The following is a 26,635-nucleotide window of genomic DNA, read 5'->3' as shown; positions in this document are numbered from 1 at the left end:
GTCCTGGTGGCTGGTCTCAGATGAACCCACAGTTTCATCAGCTGTCCAGGTGGCTGGTCTCAGATGATCCCACAGTTTCATCAGCTGTCCGGCTGGCTGGTCTCAGATGATCCCACAGTTTCATTAGCTGTCCTGGTGGCTGGTCTCAGGCGATCCCGCAGGTGAAGAAGCAGGATGTGGAGGTTATGGACTGGTGTGGTTACACGTGGTCTGTGGTTGTGAGGCCGGTTGAACATACTGCCAAATTCTCAAAAATTACGGTGGAGGCGACTTGTGGTAGAGAAATGAACATTCAATTATATTGCAACAGCTGTGGTGGACCTTTCTGCGTTCAGCATGCCAATTACACGTTCAAAACATGAGGGCATTGTGTTGTGTGACAAAACTGCACATTTTACAGTGGCCTTTTATTGTCCCAAGCACAAGGTGCACCTGTGTAATAATCATGCTGTTTAATCAGCTTCTTGATATGCCACACTTGTCAGGTGGATGGATAATCTTGGCAAAGGAGAAATGCTCACTAACAGGGACGTAAACACATTTGTGCCCAACATTTGAGAGAAATAAGCTTTTTGCAGCAGCTGCTCACCGACACAGTTCCTCCACCGCCAAAACATCCGCTATGCGGGTGTCTGCTATCGGCGTTAATGCTTGATCTGATTGAATCTAGGCCTGTGTTTTTAATGCCTGATTTGATTGAGTCTAGGCCCGTGTTTTTAACACTTGATTTGATTGAATCTAGGCCCGTGTTTTTAACACTTGATTTGATTGAATCTAGGCCCGTGTTTTTAACACTTGATTTGATTGAATCTAGGCCCGTGTTTTTAACACTTGATTTGATTGAATCTAGGCCCGTGTTTTTAACACTTGATTTGATTGAATCTAGGCCCGTGTTTTTAACACTTGATTTGATTGAATCTAGGCCTGTGTTTTTAACGCTTGATTTGATTGAATCTAGGCCTGTGTTTTCAACGCTTGATTTGATTGAATCTAGGCCCGTGTTTTTAACGCTTGATTTGATTGACTCTGGGCCTGTGTTTTTAACGCTTGATTTGATTGAATCTAGGCCTGACATTTTTAACGCTTGATTTGATTGAATCTAGGCCTGTGTTTTTAACGCTTGATTTGATTGAATCTAGGCCTGTGTTTTTAACGCTTGAATTGATTGAATCTAGGCCTGTGTTTTTAACGCTTGAATTGATTGAATCTAGGCCTGTGTTTTTAACGCTTGATCTGATTGAATCTAGGCCCGTGTTTTTAACACTTGATTTGATTGAATCTAGGCCCGTGTTTTTAACGCTTGATTTGATTGAATCTAGGCCCGTGTTTTTAACGCTTGGATCTTATTGAATCTAGGCCTGTGTTTTTAACGCTTGATTTGATTGAATCTAGGCCTGTGTTTTTGACAACTCCATTGTTGCCATTGTCAAGCCAAACATTTGGCGTGCCAGGGAGTTAGCATGATAACACAAACAGACTGGCACTCAGGCTACCCACCCCCTCCTCCCTGTCTAGCATATCCTCAGTAAGTATTGTCCTGTACAATATTAATTAGCCTGTACTAATATAACAGTGTTCTTCTGTATGATGGCTAAAACCATCGGTCCAGATGTTGCCAAGAACATTCCTTTCTGTCTGTAAGATGTGTTTTGGAAACGAATGTAATAAAGGAACGGAGTTCCGATACTCTAAATGTGTATCAACATGATATCGTGCTGCTTCATTTTCTCCTTTTTGACAGGTTGATATCGTCTTCTTGGTGGATGGTTTAGCTTTGCGGCAGGCTGGTGTGTTTAGGGTTATCTGTTGTTTTACTGGAGTCTGAACTCTAGCTGAATCTCAATCTGCTAAAGTTCAGCTTTACAGCGTGAATTAAATTTTCCCGATTTAGCGGAAGACTGCATTCACGGTAAACGCTGCACATGTCCGAGCAGTAAAAAATGACCTTTAATCTGACTCCGACAACTGTCCTGTCAGAAACAACAAACTCACTCAAAAACATAATAAATATTCTCCAAAAATGTTTTATTGGTGTGGATCCTCATCCTCCTCTTGTTCTGGTAAACTTACAGTCGGTTATCTACAGTATATGGACTGGACTCTGTGGGTTAACTAACCAGTTCTACAGTATATGTGGCCAATTTTCCAAGCTATTTAAAGTCACAGTCACCTTAGTGTATGTAAAATTCTGACCCACTGGAATTGTGATACAGTGAATTATAAGTGAAAAATCTGTCTGTAAACAATTGTTGGAAAGATTACTTGTCTCATGCACAAAGTAGATGTCCTAACCCACTTGCCAAAACTAGTTTGTTAACAAGAAATTTGTGGAGTGGTTGAAAAACTAGTTTTAATGACTCCAACCTAAGTGTATGTAAACTTCCGACTTCAATTGTATGTAATTGATAAATGTGACCCATTTCAGGAAACTAGTCGTATGTCTCAGGTCACGACTTCAACTGTATCCAATTGATAAATGTGACCTGTTTCAGGAGACTAGTCGTATGTCTCAAGTCACGACTTCACAGGAGAGCCATTTGAAAGTGTATTTATTTTGATCAAAATGTATTTTTTCTGGCAGAAATGCCTTCTGGGACATGTCAACTTTCATGTGCCTTAATAACAAACTTGGATGCCGTATGTAAATACAAATACAATTGTTAAATTATGAGCCTTGTTGGTAAAGTCACAGAAAAAGTCAGCAACCTTCCCACTAGCCAAGATTGGTTGAGATAATGAGTGGGCTGGACATGCCGAGAGAGGAGTTCAGATTGGTCTGCCATATAGAAGGCTTCTGTCTATTTGAGCTTGTCAGTCTGTGTTGGTAATCCTGTAGAACGCTGCTTTTTTATGTATTGTGTAGTGGAGCTGGATAAGTGTTGCTCTCCACTTTCTGGAGGATCAAGTTTTGAAATCAGTGGAATTAGAGTATGGTAGCTAAAGAGATGGCGAAAACACCTGTCTCTGGATTACATCTTCAAACTCAGGGCAACGACATAGGGTGAGACCCAGATGCAGACGCAGGAGGCAGATGGTTAGAGTCTCTGATATTTATTAAAATACATGGGGCAGGCAATAGACAGGTCGAGGACAGGCAGAAGTTCATTAACCAGGTCAGAGTCTGAAAGATACAGGGGGGCAGGCAGGCTTGAGGTCAGTGCAGGCAGAACAGGTCAGAAATGGGAGGGCTAGAAATCAGAGACTAGGAAAACAGGACCATGGAAAAACAAGCTTAACAAGACCAAGACGAACTGGCAACAAACAAACAGAGAACACAGGTATAAATACACTTGAGATAATGGGTAAGATGGGCGACACCTGGAGGGGGGTTCAAATTGCACTCTCTTGACATTCTCTCAACCAGCTTCATGAGGTAGTCACCTGGAATGCATTTCAATTAACAGGTGTGCCTTGTTAATTTGTGGAATTTATTTATTTATTAATGCGTTTGAGCAAATCAGTGACAAGGTAGGGTTGGTATACAGATGATAGCCCTATTTGGTAAAATACCAAGTCGATATTATGGCAAGAACCGCTCAAATAAGCAAAGAGAAACGACAGTCCATCATTACTTTAATGCATGGTCAGGCAATCTGGAAAATTTCAAGAACTTTGAAGGTTACTTCAAGTGCAGTCGCAAAATTCATCAAGCGCTATGATGAAACTGTCTCTCATGAGGACCGCCACAGGAAAGGAAGATCCCGAGTTACCTCTGCTGCAGAGGATAAGTTCATTAGAGTTACCAACCTCAGAAATTTCAGCCCAAATAATTGCTTCACAGAGTTCAAGTAACAAACACATCTCAATATCAACTGTTCAGAGGAGACTGCATGAATAAGGCCTTCATGGTGGAATTGCTGCAAAGAAACCACTACTAAAGGACACCAATAAGAAGAAGAGACTTGCTTGGGCCAAGAAACACGAGCAATGGACATTAGACCGGTGGAAATCTGTCCTTTGGTCTGATGAGTTCAAATTTGAGATTTTTGGTTCCAACTGCCGTGTCTTTGTGAGACGCAGAGTAGGTGAACGGATGATCTCCGCAAGTGTGGTTCCCACCGTGAAGCATGGAGGAGGAGGTTTGATGGTGTGGGGGTGCTTTGCTGGTGACACTGTCAGTGATTTATTTAGAATTCAAGGCACACTTAACCAGCATAACTACCACAGCATTCTGCAGCGATAAGCCATCCCATCTGGCTTGCGCTTAGTGGGACTATAATTTGTTTTTCAACAGGACAATGACCCAAACCTCCAGGTTGTGTAAAGGCTATTTGATGACCTGTCCTCCACAATCACCCGACCCCAATTGAGGTGGTTTGGGATGAGTTGGACCGCAGACTGAAGGAAAAGCAGTTAACAAGTGCTCAGCATATGTTGGAACTCCTTCAAGACTGTTGGAAAAACATTCCAGGTGAAGCTGGTTGAGAGAATACCAAGAGTGTGCAAAGCTGTCATCAAGGCAAAGGGTGGCTACTTTGAAGAATCTAAAATATATTTTGATTTCTTTAACACTTTTTTGGTTACTACATGATTCCATATGTGTTATTTCATAGTTTTGATGTCTTCACTATTATTCTACAATGTAGAAAATAGTAAAAATAAAGAAAAACCCTTGAATGAGTAGGTGTGTCCAAACTTTTGATTGGTAATGTACATGGTGAGATATTTTAATAATAAACTAAACAGACACTTCAACTAACATGTTTCATAATAATCTTACAAGCAAAGTGACACGTGATGTGTCTTACACTACGTCTACACGACGTGTACGTGTCATGTAAGATTTGACGCCTTAGAAAAAAAACGTGTCTCCATTGACAGTCCTTGTTAATTCATGGAGGTATTTTATGGAAGACGTTAGGTGACTTGGTGAGAGGTGTCAGTAGCTTCACGAGGCTTAATTCTGGCACTTATCACCACCCATATGCTCTGTCTTCAATTCCTCCTATAACACCATGTGTAACACACACGTCAGGTCATGTTGGAAACTTATGCCGTGTTCAAAACAACTGGGAACTCTGAAAAATACGAGTTCAAATCATGACGTCAGTGATTTTCAGGTCAGAAAGTCGGAGCTCTGGAAAGAGGCCTGAGTTCCTGAGTTAGAATTCCCAGTCGGAGCTCGTTTTTTTCAGAGTACCCAGTTGTTTAGAAAGCACTGAAGTCTGAGATTTACGAGTTCCGAAATCCCAGTTTTGTAAGCGGCAATAGTGGTTTGAAAGTAAGCAGCTAGGCCAGGGTGAGAGTAGAGGCCTGGGGAGGAAGTTACAGAGCAACATTATTCTCATGTTTCCCCACGGGCAGAGGGATCGGGGAGCGACGTTGGAGAAGGAAGGCGGAGAGAACGCTTGTTTGAAATTGAAAAGTGCCGCTGTAGATTTTGATAAAGAATAACATCAAGACGAAGCAGCTGCATTATAATTGGGATGTACTGTTGAGAGTCCTGAGGGGTAGGTGCTGATTGTATGGAGATTGTGACAGAGGGTTAAATGGCGTCCCTTGAGAAGGCAAGAACAAGATGGATGTCAGGAGAAGTGCAGTATTATCACAAGGAGACGTATACTTGGAATACGGAGGAGGAATGGAGGGAAAAAGAGAGGCAGAGGAGGTGTAAGAGAGAGAGGGAGGAAGACGATGAGCTTGAGGCGGTTAAAAATGGTGGAAAAAAGGGAGATGGTTTGTTAAAGAAGAATGGTAGAAAGTGTAAGCAGAGTGAGCTGAAGACAGGAGAAGAAATGGAAGTGAAGGAGGGCAAAGTATCTGAGGTGGTAGGTGTGGTGAAGTTCTCTTGAGCCCGAGGCTTGCACCGAGGGTCAGGATAAAGATGAGTCTGTGACAGAAAAAGTGGACCCTTTTGGCTGATCCATTTGTGGTTTCAGGGTAGGTGAAAACAGAGTTGGGTGCTGTGGAATCGGTGAGGGTAACCAGAAGTGGTCTTGTGATAATTGTTTGTGTTTCTGCTGGTCAGAGGGAGAAGGCGCTCAGCGTTAAATCAAATTAAAGTTTAAACGAATGGGGACAAGAGATGTGAATTGTTTCTCTCTCTAGAAAAGGGCTCCATTGAAAGGAGTGATTACTGGGGGTAGAGGTAAATGTGAAAGGAGTGATTACTGGGGGTAGAGGTAAATGTTAAAGTTGACCAACTGAAGGGGAAGATTCCTGGTGTTTGTGATGCTCGTCGTTTGGTACGACGCAGACAGGGTGACCAGAGACAGACGGTGGAGAGAGACAGACAGGGTGGAGAGAGACAGACAGGGTGGAGAGAGACAGACAGGGTGGGGAGACTCAGACAGGGTGGCGAGACTCAGACAGGGTGGCGAGACTCAGACAGGGTGGTGAGACTCAGACAGGGTGGCGAGACTCAGACAGGGTGGCGAGAGTGGTGAAACTGAAGAGTCATTGTCTGTTCTTTTGAGTTTTGATGTTGAGTTTTTGCCCGACAAAGTGATATTAGGATATATAAGTTATCCTGTACAAGCTTTTGTACCGAATACATTACGTTGTTACAGGTGTCAAGCATATGGGCATGTGGCAGCAGTGTGTAGGAGGGAGGTTCCTAGGTGTGAGAAGTGTGCAGAAGGGTATAAGACAAAGGAATGTTTAGCATTGCGGAAAGTAGTGGTATGTGTTAATTGTAGGGGCTAGGGATCAGAAATGTGCCATGCGAGAGAGGCATGTTGAGGTTTTGGGTATGCGAGACTTGACATCAGAAGAGTTACAGGGTGTGTTAAGTGATGTCCCATCCTTTCAGTTTGTTGGTCATGTCGTAGGACTAAATACTGTAGATTTAAATAGTGCAGTACAGTGGTGTTATTCTTTTTTTTGTATTTCTTTTTCAAGCAAAGTATACGGGAGTTGTACTCCAGTCTAGTAGGTGGCAGTAATGCAACATATTGGATGCCAACCGCCATTAAACCACATCGAAGAAGAAGAAGAAGAAGAGTGAGAGTAGAGGTAATGGGTAGGGTGTAGGGAAAGACTGTCACCAAAGGTTTTTATAACTCATTGTTCTATCTGTGATGTCACCTTCCTGTCCAGGAAATTGGAGTGCATCTGCATGTCCTCATAACATACCAGACACTCAAACACTGGCTTAGCATCCCTCACCACTGACACATGCCCCCAAACATATAAATAGGGGAACACTCCTAATAGTGTGTGTTTCGATGTCGTCTTACCTGTCAGGTAGGAAGTAGCAGTGCCAACACAGGGATGTCTAGTGGGTACATCGATTTGTATGCTGACTCGGTGAGTGAGTTTATAAGGAAGTGCATTGGAGAGGTTGTACCCACTGTGACTATTAAAACATACCCTAACCAGAAACCATGGATGGATGGCGACATTCGCGCAAAACTGAAAGCGTAAACCACCGCATTTAAAGCCGACACATGGAAAGATGACTGGGAATATGGCCGAATATAAACAGTGTAGTTATTCCCTCTGCAAGGCAATCAAACAAGCGGTATACGGACAAAGTGGAGTTTGCAATTCAAAGGTTCAGACACGAGACGTATGTGGCAGCGTCTACAGGCAATTACGGACTACAAAAAGAAAACCAGCCATGTCACGGACACTGACGTCTTGCTTCCAGACAAACTGAACATCTTCTTTGCACGCTTTGAGGATAATACAGTGCCACCGACGCAGCCGCTACCAAAAACTCTCCTTCTCTGTGGCCGACGTGAGTAAGACATTTAAACGTGTTAACCCTCGCAAGGCTGCTGGCCCAGACGGCATCCCTAGCCGCGTCCTCAGAGCATGTGCAGACCAGCTGGCTGGTGTGTTTACGGACATATTCAATCTCTCCCTATCCCAGTCTGCTGTCACCACATGCTTCAAGACGGACACCATTGTTCCTGTATCCAATAAGGCAAAGATAACTGAACTAAATTACTTTTGTCATCATGAAGTGCTTTGAGAGACTAGTCAAGGATCATATCACCTCTACCTTACCTGACACCCTAGACCCACTTCAGTTTGCATACCACCCCAACAGGTCCACAGATGACGCAATCGCCATCACACTGCACACTGCCCTAACCCATCTGGACAAGATGAATACCTATGTAAGAATGCTGTTCATTGACTACAGCTCAGCATTCAACACCATTGTACCCTCCAAGCTCACCATTAAACATGAGTCCCTGGGTCTCAACCCCGCCATGTGCAATTGGGTCCTGGACTTTCTGACGGGCCGCCCCAAGGTGGTAAGGGTAGGCAACAACACGTCTGCCACTCTGATCCTTAACACTGGGGTCCCTCAAGGGTGTACTTAGTCCCCTCCTGTACTCCCTGTTCACCCACGACTGCGTGGCCAAACACGACTCCAACACCATCATTAAGTTTGCTGACAACACAGCAGTGGTAGGCCTGATCACCAACAACTATGAGACAGCCTATAAGGAGAAGGTCAGAGACCTGGCAGTGTGGTGCCAGGACAACAACCACCCTCAATGTGAGCAAAACAAAGGAGATGATTGTGGACTACAGGAAAAGGCGGGCCGAACAGACCCCCATTCTCATCGACGGGGCTGTAGTGAAGCGGGTCGAGCGTTTCAAGTTCCTTGGTGTCCACATCACCAACGATCTATCATGGTCCAAACATACCAAGACAGTCGTGAAGAGGGCACGACAAAACCTTTTCCCCCTCAGGAAACTAAAAAGCTTTGGCATGGGTCCCCAGATCCTCAAAAAGTTCTACAGCTGCACCATTGAGAGCAACCTGACCGGTTCCACCCTACCTACATGTACAAATTACCTCTAACCTGTTCCCCTGCACACTTTCTCTGTACCAGTACCCCCTTTATATAACCTCGTTATTGTTATGTTATTGTGTTACTTTTTATTATTTTTTCCTTTAGTTTATTTGGTAAATATTTTCTTCTTATCTCTTTTTGAACTGCACTGTTGTTAAGGGCTTGTAAGTAAGCATTTCACGGTAAGGTGTACACTTGTTGTATTCGGTGCATGTGACAAATAAAGTTTGATTTGATTTGAAACTACCTGCCCTCCAGGACACCTACTGGTAGTCGGAAAGTCTGAGTCTACCGATGTCACAGGAAGGCCAAAAAGATCATCAAGGACAACAACCACCCGAGCCACTGCCTGTTGACCCCGCTATCATCCAGAAGGCGAGGTCAGTACAGGTGCACCAAAGCTGGGACCGAGAGACTGAAAAACAGCTTCTATCTCAAGGCCATCAGACTCTTAAACAGCCATCAGTAACTCAGAGAGGCTGCTGCCAACATTGAAACCCAATCACTGGCCACTCTAACAAATGGATCACTAGTCTCTTTAATAATGCCACTATAATAATGTTTACGTATCTTACATTACTCATCTAATATTTATATACTGTACTCTATACCATCTACTGCATCTTGCCAATGCCGATCGGCCATCGTTCATCCATATATTTATATGTACATATTCTTATTCATTCCTTTAGATTTGTGTGTATAAGGTAGTTATTGTGGTATTGTTAGATTACTTGTTAGATATTACTGCACTGTCGGAGCTAGAAGCACAAGCATTTCTCTACACTCGCATTAACATCTTCTAACCATGTGTATGTGACCAATAAAATGTGATTTGATTTAACCTGAGCCACGGTACACCGGGCTATAACCGGTCACCCCATACAAAAGCAATCAGTTGATTTAATCGACAACTATTATGGCTGTTCTGTGTTTTTTTTGTGTGTGTGTGTGTCTTTTTCATGTTACTTTTTTCACTGTCTGATTCATATCGCGTGATTTCTGACGATAGTTCTCGATTATATCGACTGATTGGTTGTGTATTGGGTGTTCCGGTGACCGGGCAGTAGTAGTGAGTGAGGAGCGCCCTTCTCAAATCGACCAGGGAGATGAGGACCCAGAATCTCTGGGTCTTTCTGGGCTCGGCGCCAGTTAAACTGCAGTACCGCCAGTCCCCTCTATGTACACGGGATGGCGTGCTTTCCAACCGGAACCCTGGCCCCTTGGGTTTTCACTCATGCTACACAGAAATGGCGGAGAATACTGTGACGGTCACTGTCGCTTACGGTAAAGTCAAACACTTTGCTTTGAATGTTGTCGCTTGTTTAATGTATATTACCCCGTAAAACGAAGACAAATAGATGGTACTGGTAGTCGGAAAGTCTGAGTCTACGGGCTAGCTAGCTAGCTAGCTACACACAGCAGGAGATGCTAGCTAGCTAGCCAGGTAGTTGTCAGATACGTAGCTAGGTGCTTTTGAAATGCTGGTGTATTTATGTACACAGGTATTGCTTTAAATTGTATTGGATTGCACCAAAACAGTGTTTGGGGAGCCAGATGTTAATGCCTCATTCACACGCTAGACGGAACTAGGAAACTCCGAATACACATTCCCGTAGTTCCGACTAGCATCTGAACGCGACATCAATACGATTTCATTTTAATGTACTGAGTCGCTGGGTAGACAGGACTGTTGGTCATTAATAACTGGCGAATTTGAGACAAAATATCTAAAATATCGTGTTATGAAATACGTTCCAAACGTGGGTCTGTTGTAGACCCACTTCCTCTCTGCGTGCGTAACGTTACCCACTAACCCTCTTCCTCTCTGCGTAACGTTACCCACTTCCTCTCTGCGTAACGTTACCCACTTCCTCTCTGCGTAAAGTTACCCACTTGCTCTCTGCGTAACGTTACCCACTTGCTCTCTGCGTAACGTTACCCACTTGCTCTCTGCGTAAAGTTACCCACTTGCTCTCTGCGTAACGTTACCCACTTCTTCTCTGCGTAAAGTTACCCACTTCCTCTCTGCGTAACGTTACCCACTTCCTCTCTGCGTAACGTTACCCACTTCCTCGTAACGTTACCCACTTCCTCTCTGCGTAACGTTACCCATGTCAAAGTCCCCCCACAGGTTATTATTCCCTGTTGGTCCACATATGCCACACGTGCACGACTTTTAATTTGAACGTAAACAGAGAGGAAGTGGGTCTACAACAGACCCACGTTTGGAAATTCAGTTTAGTAATATGATCCTTTAGATATTTTGTCTCAACTGCCCCCGGTCATAATGACAAAACCGTCCTGCCCACTGGCACACTAAATTGAAATGGAATTGTATTTAACATCTGGCTTCCCATGGACTGTTTTTGTGCAAACCAATACAATCGAAAGCAACGCTAGTGTATGTTGCTAAAAGCACCTATCAGTTACTGAGATGGCTAGCTAGCTAATGTCTCTGATGTAGCAACTATATAAAAGTACTCTGCGTCTACTCCATCCCCCCTCATGCAGGTTCTACGAAGCACAGCATCACGGTAACGGGGCTGGACGGGAACGAACCGATACTGAAGGACCTTTCTGATGCTCTCGTTCAGGTCACCGGGGTCCCGATGCCTGCACAGAAACTCATCTTTAAAGGTACAGAAACAAATCAAAATGTTATGTCACATGCTTGGTAAACAATAGGTGTAGACTAACAGTGAAATGCTTACTAACGGGTCCTTCCCAACAATGCAGAGAGAAACAAGAGAAATGATGAGATGAGGAATAAATGCACAATGAGTAACAATAACATGGCTATATACACGGAGTACTAGTACTGAGTCAATGTGCAGGGGTACGAGGTAATAACATGGCTATATACACCGAATACTAGTACTGAGTCAATGTGCAGGGGTACGAGGAAATAACATGGCTATATACACAGAGTACTAGTACTGAGTCAATGTGCAGGGGTACGAGGTAATAACATGGCTAAATACACAGAGTACTAGTACTGAGTCAATGTGCAGGGGTACGAGGTAATAACATGGCTAAATACACAGAGTACTGAGTCAATGTGCAGGGGTACGAGGTAATAACGTGGCTATATACACCGAATACTAGTACTGAGTCAATGTGCAGGGGTACGAAGTAATAACGTGGCTATATACACAGATTACTAGTACTGAGTCAATGTGCAGGGGTACGAGGTAATAACGTGGCTATATACACAGATTACTAGTACTGAGTCAGATTACTAGTACTGAGTCAATGTGCAGGGGTACGAGGTAATAACGTGGCTATATACACAGATTACTAGTACTGAGTCAATGTGCAGGGGTACGAGGTAATCACGTGGCTATATAGACGGAGTACTTGTACTGGGTCAATGTGCAGGGGTATGAGGTAATAACATGGCTATATACACGGGGTACCAGTACAGAGTCAATGTGCAGGGGTACGAGGTAATAACATGGCGCTATACATGGGCTACCAGTACAGAGTCAATGTGCAGGGGTACGAGGTAATAACATGGCGCTATACATGGGCTACCAGTACAGAGTCGATGTGCAAGGTACGAGGTAATTGAGGTAGATATGTACATATAACTAGGGGTAAAGTGACTTAGACAACAGGATATATAATAAACAGTAGCAGCAGCTAACGTTGCAACATCAGGTGAGCTAACGTTAGTAACCTAACCAATTCACTGTAGTATTAACTGGTATACGACTCCTTGTCGTTCGTCAAGTTATAACACGTTAGTTGCTTACTGGACCCTGGCAATATGTGTGAAATGTTAACTAGCTAACGAACTAACTACTATCTGTTGACTAATGTTTTCCCTCTACAGTATGTGGTTAATTTTCAGAATGAGAGAATGAGGTGAAAATGAGGTGTTGCTTGTTAAACAAGTGGATTCAGGGATCAGGTGTAGCTGGAGCTGGGCCTGGCTTAAACTGGATGCCTCTATAGAGGTGAAAGGAACAACACACACTTTCCCTCTGTCTCACTTCTTCAATACAGTGGATCAAAAGGGGTATGCCAGGTCTACTCTCTGCCTGAAAGAGATCAATTATGTCAACAATGGGTATCATGCTCTGCTGGAACATTATAGAACAGATGTCCACAGGCAGAAAGTGTACAATGTAATAATGTGCACTATGTAATAATGTGCAGTGTCGCCCAAAGAGATTGCTTTTGTTGTGTTGACCTTGACAGTAACACAGGGGGATTATGATTTTTTTTTTTTACTCAGTGGACGTTATTTTTGCATACATGTCGCCTTGTGCACTTGATCGATGTCTACTATAGTCGGCAAATATTTTGTCCAAAAATTTGATTAACTCTTCAGCAGTCTTATGGCTTGGGGATGGAAGCTTTTCAGAAGCCTTTTGGTCCCAGACTTGGTACCGCTTGCCATGCGATATAAGAGAGAGCAGTCTATGACTTGGGTGACTGATGTCTTAGACAATTGTTAGGGGCTTCCTCTGACACCGCCTGGTACAGAGTACCTGGATGGCAGTGAGCTCGGCCCCAGTGATGTACTGGCCGTACACACTATCCTCTGTAACGGCTTACGGTTGGATGCCAAGCAGTTGCCGTACCAAGCGATGATGCAGCCAGTCAAGATGTCCTCAATGGTGCAGCTGTAGAACTTCTTGAGGATCTGATGGCCCATGCCACATCTTTTCAGCCTCCTGAGGAGGAAGAGGAGATGTCGTGCCCTCTTCACGGCTGTATTGGTGTGTTTGTACCAGGATGGGTCCTTACTGATGTGGACAATGAGGAACTTGAAGTTCTTGACCCGCTCCACTACAGCCCTGTCTATGTGAATGGGGCCGTGCCGCCCGTCCATTTCCTGTAGTCCACGATCAGCTCCTTTGTCTTGCTGACATTGAGGGAGAGATTGTTGTTCTGGCACCACACTGCCAGGTCTCTGACCTCTTCCCCATAGGCTGTTTTGTCGTCGGTGATCAGACCTACCACTGTCGAGACGTTGGCTAACTTAATGATGGGGTTGGTAGTCACGTGCGCGGCCATGCAGTCATGAGTGAACAGGGAGTACATGATGGCACTAAGCACACACCCATGAGGGGCCCCTGTGTTGAGGGTCAGCGTGGTGGATGTGTTGTTGCCTACCCTCACCACCTGGGTGCGGCCCGTCAGGAAGTCCAGGATCCTGTGGCAGAAGGCAGTGTTTAGTCGCAGGGTCCTGAGCTTAGTGATGAGCTTGGAGGGCACTATGGTGTTGAACGCTGAGCTGTAGTCAACGAACAGCATTCTCACGTAGTTGTTCTTTTTGTCCAGGTGGGTAAGGGCAGTGTGGAGTGCAATCTGTGAATCTGTTGGGGTGGTATGTGAATTCGAATGGGTCCAGAGTGTCTGGCGTGATGTGAGCCATGACCAGGTTACATATGAGTGCCACAGGGCAATAGTCATTTAGACAAGTTACCTTGGCGTTCTTGGGCACAGGGACTATGATGGTCTGCTTGAAACATGTAGGTATTACAGACCAGGTCAGGGAGAGGTTGAAAATTTCAGTGAAGACACTTGCCAGCTGGTCAGCGTATGCTCTGAGTATGTAATCCACCTGGCCTTGTGAATATTAACCTGTTTAACCTCTTACATCTAGATGTTCCGCTAGCGGAACAACCGCTCCAATATCCAATGATAGGGCGTGGCGCGAATTACAAACTCCTCAAAAATCCCAAAACGTCCATTTTTCAAACATATGACTATTTTACACCATTTTAAAGACAAGACTCTCCTTTATCTAACCACACTGTCCGATTTCAAAAAGGCTTTACAACGAAAGCAAAACATTAGATTATGTCAGGAGAGTACCCAGCCAGAAATAATCACACACCCATTTTTCAAGCTAGCATATAATGTCACAAAAACCAAAACCACAGCTAAATGCAGCACTAACCTTTGATGATCTTCATCAGATGACACTCCTAGGACATTATGTTATACAATACATGCATGTTTTGTTCAATCAAGTTCATATTTATATAAAAAAACTGCTTTTTACATTAGCATGTGACGTTCAGAACTAGCATACCCACCAAACACTTCCGGTGAATTTACTAAATTACTCACGATAAACGTTCACAAAAAACATAACAATTATTTTAAGAATTATAGATACAGAACTCCTTTATGCAATCGCTGTGTCAGATTTTAAAATAGCTTTTCGGTGAAAGCACATTTTGCAATATTCTGAGTAGATAGCCCGGCCATCATGGCTAGCTATTTTGACACCCACCAAGTTTGGCACTCACCAAACTCAGATTTACCATAAGAAAAATTGGATTACCTTTGCTGTTCTTCATCAGAATGCACTCCCAGGACTTCTACTTTACACCCAAAGTTGTTTTGTTTCAAAATAATCCATAATTATATCCAAATAGCGGCGTTTTGTTCTTGCGTTCAAGACACTATCCGAAGGGTGACGCGCCGGCGCATATCGTGACAAAAAATGTCAAAATATTCCATTACCGTACTTCGAAGCATGTCAAACGCTGTTTAACATAAATTTTTATGCGATTTTTCTCGTAAAATAGCGATAATATTCCGACCAGGAGACGTTGTTTTCATTCAAAGACTGAAAATGTAAAATGGACTCTTCACGCGCGCGCCCGTTTCATTGTTCTCAGATCGACCACTATCCAAATGCGCTACTGTTTTTCGCCCAGGGACTGCAGAGTCATCATTCCCCGTTCTGGCGCCTTCTGAGAGCCCATGGGAGTCTTAGAAAATGTCACGTTACAGCAGAGATCCTCTATTTTCCACAAAGAGGCTATAGAAGGCCAAGAAATGGTCAGAGAGGGCACTTCCTGTTTAGAATCTTCTCAGGTTTTGGCCTGCCATATGAGTTCTGTTATACTCACAGACACCATTCAAACAGTTTTAGGAACTTTAGGGTGTTTTCTATCCAAATCAAACAATTATATGCATATTCTAGTTTCTGGGCAGGAGTAATAACCAGATTAAATCGGGTACATTTTTTATCCGGCCGTAAAAATACTGCCCCCTATCCTAAACAGGTTTAAGGTCTTTCTCACATCGGCTATGAAGAGCTTGATCACACAGTCACCCGGAACAGCTGGTGTTCTCATGCATGGTTCAGTGTTGCTTACCTCAAAGCTAGCATAGAGGCATTTGGTCTGTCTGGTAGGCTTGAGTCACTTGACAGCTTGCAGCTGGGTTTCCTGTAATCCGTGATAGTTAGCAAGCCCTGTCAATCCAACGAGCGCCAGAGCCGGCGTTGTAGGATTCAATCTTAGTCCTGTATTGACGTTTTGTCTGTTCGATGGCTCGTCGTAGCGGGATTTCTTATAAGCTTCCAGATTTGTGCCCCGCTGCTTGAAAGCGGAAGCTCTAGCATTTAGCTCAGTGCGGATGTTGCCTGTAATCTATGGCTTCTGGTTGGGATATGTACGTACAGTCACTGTGGGGCCGGTGACTGATGTGGTTATCGGATGAATCCTGGAACATTTTCCAGTCTGCGCTAGCGAAACAGTCCTGTATCTTAGCATCTGTTTCATTGTCACTGGTGCTTTCTGTTTGAGTTTTTGTTTGTAAGCAAGAATCAGGAGGGTGGAGTTTTGGTCAGATTTGCCAAATGGAGGGCGAGGGAGAGCTTTTTACACGTCTCTCTGTGTGGAGGAAAGGTGATCTAGAGTTTTTTTCACCTCTAGTCACACAGGTGACATCAAATCAAATTGTGTTGGTCACATACACTTGGTTAGCAGATGTTATTGCGAGTGTAGCGAAGTGCTTGTGCTTCTAGATCCGACAGTGAAGCAGTATCTAACAGGTAATATCTAACAATTCCACAACAAAACCTAATACACACAATCTAGTAAAGGAATGGGATGAGAATATATCAGTATAAAATATATGGATGAGCAGTGACAGAGCGGCTAAGATGCAATAGATAGTAAAGAATAGAGAGTGAAGGATACAGTTGAAGTCAGAAGTTTTACATTCACCTGAGGTATCTGATGTTAAGGTTAGTGTGATGAGGTATCTGATGTTAAGGTTAGTGTGATGAGGTATCTGATAAGTTTAGTGTGATAAGGGATCTGATGTTAGTGTGATAAGGGATCTGATGTTTGGGTTAGTAGTTAGTGGGATAAAGTACAGTTGAAGTCGGAATTTTACATACACCTTAGCCAAATACATTTAAACTCAGTTTTTCATAATTCCTGAAATCTAGTCATAGTAAAAAATCCCTGTCTTAGGTCAGTTAGGATCACCACTTTATTTTAATAATGTGTAATGTCAGAATAATATTAGAGAGAATGATTTATTTCAGATTTTATTTCTTTCATCACATTCCCAGTGGGTCAGAAGTTTACATACACTCAATTAGTATTTGGTAGCATTGCCTTTAACCTCTATGGGCTAGGCGGGACGAATTCGTCCCACCTACGTAACAGCCAGTCTAATCCAGTGGCGCGATTTTTGAATCGTTTGAAATACTATTACTTCAATTTCTCAAACATATGACTATTTTACAGCTATTTAAAGACAAGACTCTCCTTTATCTAACCACACTGTCCGATTTCAAAAAGGCTTTACAACGAAAGCAAAACATTAGATGATGTCAGGAGAGTGCCCAGCCAGAAATAATCAGACACCCATTTTTCAAGCTAGCATATAATGTCACCAAAACCCAAACCACAGCTAAATGCAGCACTAACCTTTTATGATCTTCATCAGATGACACACCTAGGACATTATGTTATACAATACATGCATGTCTGTTCAATCAAGTTCATATTTATATCAAAAAACAGCTTTTTACATTAGCATGTGACGTTCAGCAAACTTCCGGGGAATTTACTAACAGTTTGCGGGGGGTATGCTAGTTCTGAACGTCACATGCTAATGTAAAAAGCTGGTTTTTGATATAAATATGAACTTGATTGAACAACACATGCATGTATTGTATAACATAATGTCCTAGGGTTGTCATCTGATGAAGATCATCAAAGGTGAGTGCTGCATTTAGCTGTCTTCTGGGTTTTGGTGACATTATATGCTGGCTTGAAAAATGGGTGTCTGATTATTTCTGGCTTGGTACTCTGCTGACATAATCTAATGTTTTGCTTTCGTTGTAAAGCCTTTTTGAAATCGGACAGTGTGGTTAGATTAACAAGAGTCTTATCTTTAAATGGCTGTAAAATAGTCATATGTTTGAGAAATTGAAGTAATAGGATTTTTAAGGTTTTGAAAATCGCGCCACAGGATAGCCGTGGCTGTTACGTAGGTGGGACGAATTCGTCCCGCCTAGCCTAGAGAGGTTAACTTGGGTCAAACGTTTCAGGTAGCCTTCCACAAGCTTCCCACAATAAATTGGGTGAATTTTGGCCCATTCCTCCTGACTGAGCTGGTGTAACTGAGTCAGGTTTGTAGGCCTCCTTGCTTGCACACGATTTTTCAGTTCTGCCCACAAATTCTCAATGGGATTGAGGTCAGAGCTTTGTGATGGCCACTCCAATACCTTGACTTTATTGTCCTTAAGCCATTTTGCCACAACTTTGGAAGTATGCTTGGGGTCATTGTCCATTTGGAAGATCCATTTGCGACCAAGCTTTAACTTCCTGACTGATGTCTTGAGATGTTGCTTCAATATATCCACAATTTTCCTACCTCATGATGCCATCTATTTTGTGAAGTGCACCAGTCCCTCCTGCAGCAAAGCACCCCCACAACATGATGCTGCCACCCCCGTGCTTCACGGTTTGGATGGTGTTCTTCGGCTTGCAAGCCTCCCCCTTTTTCCTCCAAACATAACGATGGTCATTATGGCCAAACAGTTCTATTTTTGTTTCATCAGCCCAGAGGACATTTCTCCAAAAAGTATGATCTTTGTCCCCATGTGCAGTTGCAAACCGTAGTCTGGCTTTTTTATGGCGGTTTTGGAGCAGTGGTTTCTTCCTTGCTGAGCGGCCTTTCAGGTTATGTTGATATAGGACTCATTTTACTGTGGATATAGATACTTTTGTACCTGTTTCCTCCAGCATCTTTCACAAGGTCCTTTGCTGCTGTTCTGGGATTGATTTGCACTTTTCGCACCAAAGTACGTTCATCTCTAGGAGACAGAACGCGTCTCCTTCCTGAGCGGTATGACGGCTGCGTGGTCCTAGCAAACTGTGCACTGAGTTTATACTTGTATAATATTGTTTATACAGATGAACGTGGTACCTTCAGGCGTTTGGAAATTGCTCCCAAGGATGAGCCAGACTTGTGGAGGTCTACAATTTTTGGCTGATTTCTTTTGATTTTCCCATGATGTCAAGCAAAGAGGCACTGAGTTTGAAGGTAGGCCTTGAAATAAATCCACAGGTACACCTCCAAATGACTCAAATGATGTCAATTAGCCTATCAGAAGCTTCTAAAGCCATGACATAATTTTTTTGAATTTTCCAAGCTGTTTAAAGGCAGTCAACTTAGTGTATGTAAACTTCTGACCCACTGGAATTGTGATACAGTGAATTATAAGTGAAATAATCTGTCTATAAACAGTTGTTGGAAAAATTACTTGTTATGCACAAAGTAGATGGCCTAACCGACTTGCCAAAACTATAGTTTGTTAACAAGAAATTTGTGGAGTGGTTGAAAAACGAGTTTTAATGACTCCAACCTAAGTGTATGTAAACTTCTGACTTCAACTGTACATATGAGATGAGTAATGCGTGATATGTAAACATTATATAAAGTTGCATTATTAAAGTGACTAGTGTTCCATTTATTAAATTGGAAAATGATATCAAGTCTGTAGGCAGGCAGCCGCCTCTCTGTGCTGTTTAACAATCTAATGGCCTTGAGATAGAATCTGTTTTTCAATCTCTGTCCCAGCTCTGATGCACCTGTACTGACCTCGCCTTCTGGATGGAAGCGGGGTGAACTGGTAGTGGCTCAGGTGGTTATTGTCCTTGATGATCTTTTTTGCCTTCCTGTGACATCGGGTGTTGTAGGTGTATTGGAGGGCAGGTAGTTTTCCCCCAGTGATGTGTTGTGCAGACCTCACTACCCTCTGTGGTTGTGGGCGGTGCAGTTGCCGTACCAGGCGGTGATACAGCCCGACAGGATGCTCTCAATTGTGCATCTGTAAAAGTTAGTCAGGGTTTTCGGTGACAGGCCACATTTCTTCAGCCTGCTGAGGTTGTAGAGGCGTTGTTGCGCCTTCTTCACCTCAGTGTCTGTGTGGGTGGACCATTTCAGTTTGTCCATGATGTGTACGCCGAGGAACTTAACTTTCCACCTTCTCCACTACTGTCCCGTTGATGTTGATAGGGGGGTGCTCCCTTTGCTGTTTCTTGAAGTCCAGTATCATTTGTTTTATTTTGCTGACATTGAGTGAGGGGTTATTTTCCTGACACCACACTCCAAGGGCCCTCACCTCCTCCCTGTCGGCCGTCTCATCGTTGTTAGTATTGTTTGTCATCTGCAAACTTGATGATTGAGTTGGAGGCGTGCATGGCCACGCAGTCATGGGTGAACAGGGAGTACAGGAGAGGGCTGAGAACGCACCCTTGTGGGGCCCCAGTGTTGAGGATCAGCGAAGTAGAGGTGTTGTTTCCTACCTTCACTACCTGGGGGCGGCCTGTCAGGAAGTCCAGGACCCAGTTGCACAGGGTGGGGTGGAGACCCAGGGTCTGGAGCTTAATGATGAGTTTGGAGGGTACTATGGTGTTGAATGCTGAGCTGTAATCAATGAACCGCGTTCTTACATAGGTATTCTTCTTGTCCAGATGGGATTGTTCAGTGTGATGGTGATTGCATCGTCTGTGGACCTATTGGGGCGGAATGCAAATTGGAGTGGGTCTAGTGTAACAGGTAGGGTGGAGGTGATCTGATCCTTGACTAGTCTCTCAAAGCACTTCATGATAACAGAAGTGAGTGCTACCGGGCGATAGTCATTTAGTTCAATTACATTTGCCTTCTTGGGTACAGGAACAATGGTGGCCATCTTGAGGCATGTGGGGACTGAACTAACTAAAGCAGACTGTGATAGGAATTGATTGAATATGTCCGTAAACACACCAGCCAGCTGGTCTGCGCATGCTCTGAGGACTCGGCCGGGGATGCCGTCTGGGCCGCCAGCCTTGCGAGGGTTAACACGTTTAAATGTTTTTCTCACATCGGCCACGGAGAAGGAGAGCCCACAGTCTTTGGTAGCGGGCCGTGTCGGTGGCACTGTATTGTCCAAAAGCGCGCAAAGAAGTTGTTTAATTTGTCTGGCAGCAAGACGTCGATGTCCGCTACGGGGCTGGTTTTCTTTTGATAAGCTGTGATTGACTGTAGACCCTGCCACATATGTCTGAGCCGTTGAATTGCAACTCCACTTTGTCTCTATACTGACGCTTTGCTTGTTTGATTGCCTTATGGAGGGAATACTAAATGCGGTGGTACGTGCTTTCAGTTTTGAGCAAATGCTGCCATCAATCCACGGTTTCTGGTTGGGGAAGGTTTTAATAGTCACAGTGGGTTTAACATCTCCTATACACTTCCTTATAAACTCGCTCACCGAGTCAGCTTATACATCAATGTTATTGTCTGAGGCTACCTGGACAATATCCCAGTCCACGTGATCGAAGCAATCTTGAAGCGTGGAATCCGATTGGTCAGATCAGCGTTGGTACGGGCACTTCCTGGTTTAGTTTCTGCCTATCGGAGTGGAGCAACAAGATGGAGTCATGGTCAGATTTGCCAAAAGGAGGGCGGTGAAGGGCCTTGAATGCGTTGCGGAAGAAGTTAGAGTAGTAGTGGTCAAGTGTGTTACTCACTCGTGTACTGCAATCGATATGCTGATAGAATTTAGGTAGCCTTGTTCTCAGATTTAGCTTTGTTAAAATCCCCATTTACAATAAATGCAGCCTCAGGATATATGGTTTCCAGTTTGCATGAAGTTTCCAGTGAAGTTCCTTGATGGCCGTCTTGGTATCTGCTTGCGGGGGGATATACACGGCTGTGACGATAACCGAGGAGAGTTCTCTTGGGAGATAATACCGTCGGCATTTGATTGTGAGGAATTCTAGGTCAGGTGAACAAAAGGACTTGAGTTATTGTATGTTGTTACAATTACACCATGAGTCGTTAATCATGAAATCTACACCCTCGCCCTTCTTCTTACCAAAGAGATGTTTGTATCTGTCGGCGCGATGCAGTGAAAATCACGTTGGCTGTACGGACTCTGGCAGCATCTCCCCGGCTAGCCACGTCCCCGGCTAGCCACGTCCCCGGCTAGCCACGTCCCCGGCTAGCCATGTCTCCGTGAAACAGAGTATGTTACAATCCCGGATATCTCTTTGGAAAGTAACTCTTGCCCTAAATTCGGCGACTTTGTTAACTAGGGACTGGACATTAGTGAGTAATATACTGGGAAGCGGTGGGTGGTGTGCTGTAGTGATCGCTGTTCTGATGCCCAGAAGCTGTTTTCAGTCATAAGAAACGATGATGGAAATATTATGTACAAAAAAAAAAAGTTAAGATCAGCATAAAAACAACCACAGAAAATAGCGGAATCCACTGCAGCGACTTCTTCACCTGTTCTCATTAAAGGTGTAATAAGTCAAGTCCATTGTTCGGCTTGACAGTTTTCTAAGGAGTTAGCAACAGACAGACTGGCAGCCAGACTATTACTACAGCCTCTGCCAAAAGGACTGGACTGTATGGCACAGGGTTTCATAAGGAGTTGGCCGCACCGATTATTACTACAGCTTCTGCCAAGAGGACTGGACTGTATGGCACAGGTTGTACTATATTGCACTCACCTCTAACCACAGGGTAGCTGGTTCAAGCCCCAGCATGATGCCTCTGCTGTCCTGTTGTTTCAGGGAAGTCACTGAAGGAGATGGAGGAGAGTCTGTCTAGCTTTGGAATCAAACAGGGATGTAAACTCATGATGATTGGGAAGAGGGTAAGACCTTCCTAGTTCTGCTGACTGGCACTCACTCATTTGTTTTTTTTATCATTCGGTCAATCATTGGTTCCTGAAAATGGTTTGAATACAGACCTCTGTGTGTCGTCTCCTCTCAGAACAGCCCAGAGGAGGAGTCCGAGCTGAAGAAGTTGAAGGACATTGAGAAGTCAGTAGAACAGACGGCTAAGAAACTGGAGAAGGTGGACGGAGAGCTGACAGGGCTAAAGAATGTATGATACTTTATGTCTACATATTATATACATTTCCTTCACCGTTTCCACGTTTTTGTTGTTACAGACTGAAGTTAAAATTAATTTACTTAAGATTTAGTGTCACTGATCTACATGTAATACCCCATGGCAAAGTGACATTTAGTTTGTGGAATATTTTTCTAATTGATAAAACATTTTAAAGCTGAAATGTCTTGAGTCAATAAGTATTCAAACCCTTTTGTTATGGCTAGCCTAAATAAGTTCAGGAGTTTTGAATGACTACCCCATCTCTGTACCCCACACATCTGTAGACCGTCATTGTAAATAAGAATTTGTTCTTAACTGACTTGCCTAGTTAAATAATGAAAATAAATAAAAGTTCCCTCAATCGAGTAGTGAATTTCAAGCACAAATTCAACCACAATGACCAGGTAGGTTTTTCAGTGCCTTGCAAAGAAGGACACCTATTGGTAGACAGGTAAACATGTTTAAAAAAAGCAGATATTGAATATCCCTTAGAACATGGTGAAGTTATTAACTACACTTTGGATGGTGTATCAATACACCCAGTCACTACTCTTAGGTTCTAATTCACAGAGTAAATAACTCAAACGACACTGTGAAAGCTTAACCAAGTTGATTTCTTCCCTGAGGATCAATACAGCTGCATTAGACATGTTTCCACCACCACAAGTATATATACTCCAATTTAGGCACTCCTCCTCTCCAATCTGTACATCTATTATGGTTTGACAGGAAGAGGAAGTGATGGGGTAATAAACCATTGTTTCTCCCTTAAGGGGATCTGACCTGACCTACATTTACATTTAAGTCATTTAGCAGACGCTCTTATCCAGAGCGACCTCAACCCCCTTGATGCCTAATCCAAAGATCTCCACCTGTATCCCCTCTAGCAATCCTAATCCAAAGACCTCCACCCGTATCCCCTCTAGCACTCCTAATCCAGACCTCCACCCGTATCCCCTCTAGCACTCCTAATCCAGACCTCCACCCGTATCCCCTCTAGCACTCCTAATCCAAAGATCTCCACCCGTATCCCCTCTAGCACTCCTAATCCAGACCTCCACCCGTATCCCCTCTAGCACTCCTAATCCAGACCTCCACCCGTATCCCCTCTAGCACTCCTAATCCAAAGATCTCCACCCGTATCCCCTCTAGCACTCCTAATCAGAAGATCTCCACCCATATCCCCTCTAGCACTCCTAATCCAAAGACCTCCACCCGTATCCCCTCTAGCACTCCTAATCCACAGACCTCCACCCGTATCCCCTCTAGCACTCCTAATCCACAGACCTCCACCCGTATCCCCTCTAGCACTCCTAATCCACAGACCTCCACCCGTATCCCCTCTAGCACTCCTAATCCACAGATCTCCACCCGTATCCCCTCTAGCACTCCTAATCCACAGATCTCCACCCGTATCCCCTCTAGCACTCCTAATCCACAGATCTCCACCCGTATCCCCTCTAGCAATCCTAATCCAAAGACCTCCACCCGTATCCCCTCTAGCACTCCTAATCCAGACCTCCACCCGTATCCCCTCTAGCACTCCTAATCCAAAGATCTCCACCCGTATCCCCTCTAGCACTCCTAATCCAAAAACCTCCACCCGTATCCCCTCTAGCACTCCTAATCCAAAGACCTCCACCCGTATCCCCTCTAGCACTCCTAATCCAAAGATCTCCACCCGTATCCCCTCTAGCACTCCTAATCCAAAGATCTCCACCCGTATCCCCTCTAGCACTCCTAATCCAAAGATCTCCACCCGTATCCCCTTTAGCACTCCTAATCCACAGATCTCCACCCGTATCCCCTCTAGCACTCCTAATCCACAGACCTCCACCCGTATCCCCTCTAGCACTCCTAATCCACAGATCTCCACCCGTATCCCCTCTAGCACTCCTAATCCAATGACCTCCACCCGTATCCCCTCTAGCAGTCCTAATCCAAAGATCTCCACCCGTATCCCCTCTAGCACTCCTAATCCACAGATCTCCACCCGTATCCTCTCTAGCACTCCTAATCCAAAGACCTCCACCCGTATCCCCTCTAGCACTCCTAATCCAAAGACCTCCACCCGTATCCCCTCTAGCACTCCTAATCCAAAGACCTCCACCCGTATCCCCTCTAGCACTCCTAATCCAAAGATCTCCACCCGTATCCCCTCTAGCACTCCTAATCCAAAGATCTCCACCCGTATCCCCTCTAGCACTCCTAATCCACAGACCTCCACCCGTATCCCCTCTAGCACTCCTAATCCACAGACCTCCACCCGTATCCCCTCTAGCACTCCTAATCCACAGACCTCCACCCGGAGCCCCTCTAGCACTCCTATAGCTTAGAAAATAAATATGATGTTTGTTTCCTAAACAAGTTAAATCCGCTTCGTGTTTTGTGTCCTTGCCACAATACTAAGGAGTATTGCGTTGCTGGTATGGTCCTGGTTCTACCTTGGCATCCTTCCCAAACTAGGACCCAGCAGTAGTGTTAGATAATGCCCAGAGAGAGTGAAGCAAGAGGCTGCACTTGTCAGCACCCACACAGTATCTACACATTGCATGTACACAGGAGTTAGCTTTTCTTTGCTCTTTCCTGTTCCTGTTGTTCTATAGGGGTTCCTAGCTAAGGACCTGCAGGCTGAGGCGCTGGGGAGACTGGACCAAAGAGTGAAGGTGGCTTCTGAACAGTTCATGAAGATTCTAGAGCAGGTGGACTCTATGGTAACACAACCCTAACCCTCCTACACTTAGTACTGGTCCCCCTAACCCTCCTACACTTAGTACTGGTCCCCCTAACCCTCCTACACTTAGTACTGGTCCCCCTAACCCCCCTACACTTAGTACCGATCCCCCTAACCCTCCTACACTTAGTACTGGTCCCACTAACTCTCCTACACTTAGTACTGGTCCCACTAAGCCTTCTACACTTAGTACTGGTCCCCCTAACCCTCCTACACTTAGTACTGGTCCCCCTAACCCTCCTACACTTAGTACTGGTCCCCCTAACCCTCCTACACTTAGTACTGGTCCCCCTAACCCTTCTACACTTAGTACTGGTCCCCCTAACCCTCCTACACTTAGTACTGGTCCCCCTAACCCTCCTACACTTAGTACTGGTCCCCCTAACCCTCCTACACTTAGTACTGGTCCCCCTAACCCTCCTACACTTAATACTGGTCCCCCTAACCCTCCTACACTTAGTACTGGTCCCCCTAACCCCCCTACACTTAGTACTGGCCCCCTAACCCCCCTACACTTAGTACTGGTCCCCCTAACCCTCCTACACTTAGTACTGGCCCCCCTAACCCCCCTACACTTAGTACTGGTCCACTAACCTTCTTACACTTAGTACTGGCCCCCCTAACCCCCCTACACTTAGTACTGGTCCCCCTAACCCCCCTACACTTAGTACTGGTCCCCTAACCCCCTTACACTTTGAAATGGTCCCCATAACCCTTCTACACTTAGTACTGGTCCCCTTAACCCCCCTACACTTAGTACTGGTCACTTAACCCCCCTACACTTAACCCTCCTACACTTAGCAATGGTCCCCCTAACCCCCCCTACACTTAGTACTGGTCCCCTAACCTCCCTACACTTAGTACTGGTCCTTTTAACCACCCTACACTTAGTACCGGTCCCCCTAACCCTCCTACACTTAGTACTGGTCCCCCTAACCCCCCTACACTTAGTACTGGTCCCCCTAACCCCCCTACACTT

At 44.5% G+C, this 26,635-nt stretch overlaps 1 protein-coding gene across 1 annotated transcript in view; it reads left to right on the top strand.

Moving 5' to 3' along the window:
• Positions 1 to 9,799: 9,799 nt before the first annotated feature.
• bag1 (BAG cochaperone 1) overlaps positions 9,800 to 26,635 on the top strand; it is a 47,426-nt gene continuing 30,590 nt past the window's right edge. Inside the window, exons 1-5 of the mRNA XM_045714195.2 lie at positions 9,800 to 10,043; positions 11,271 to 11,396; positions 22,598 to 22,680; positions 22,800 to 22,913; positions 25,529 to 25,636. Of these exons, the coding sequence (XP_045570151.2) occupies positions 9,866 to 10,043; positions 11,271 to 11,396; positions 22,598 to 22,680; positions 22,800 to 22,913; positions 25,529 to 25,636 (609 nt within the window). The 5' untranslated portion in view covers positions 9,800 to 9,865. The remainder of the gene's footprint in view (positions 10,044 to 11,270; positions 11,397 to 22,597; positions 22,681 to 22,799; positions 22,914 to 25,528; positions 25,637 to 26,635) is intronic.

The sequence above is a fragment of the Salmo salar genome, chromosome 14 (assembly GCF_965601325.2).
Source record: "Salmo salar chromosome 14, fSalSal1, whole genome shotgun sequence".
NCBI lineage: Eukaryota > Metazoa > Chordata > Actinopteri > Salmoniformes > Salmonidae > Salmo > Salmo salar.
The sequence above is the reverse complement of the archived record's forward strand: the minus strand, read 5'-3'. Positions and strand labels throughout refer to the sequence as shown.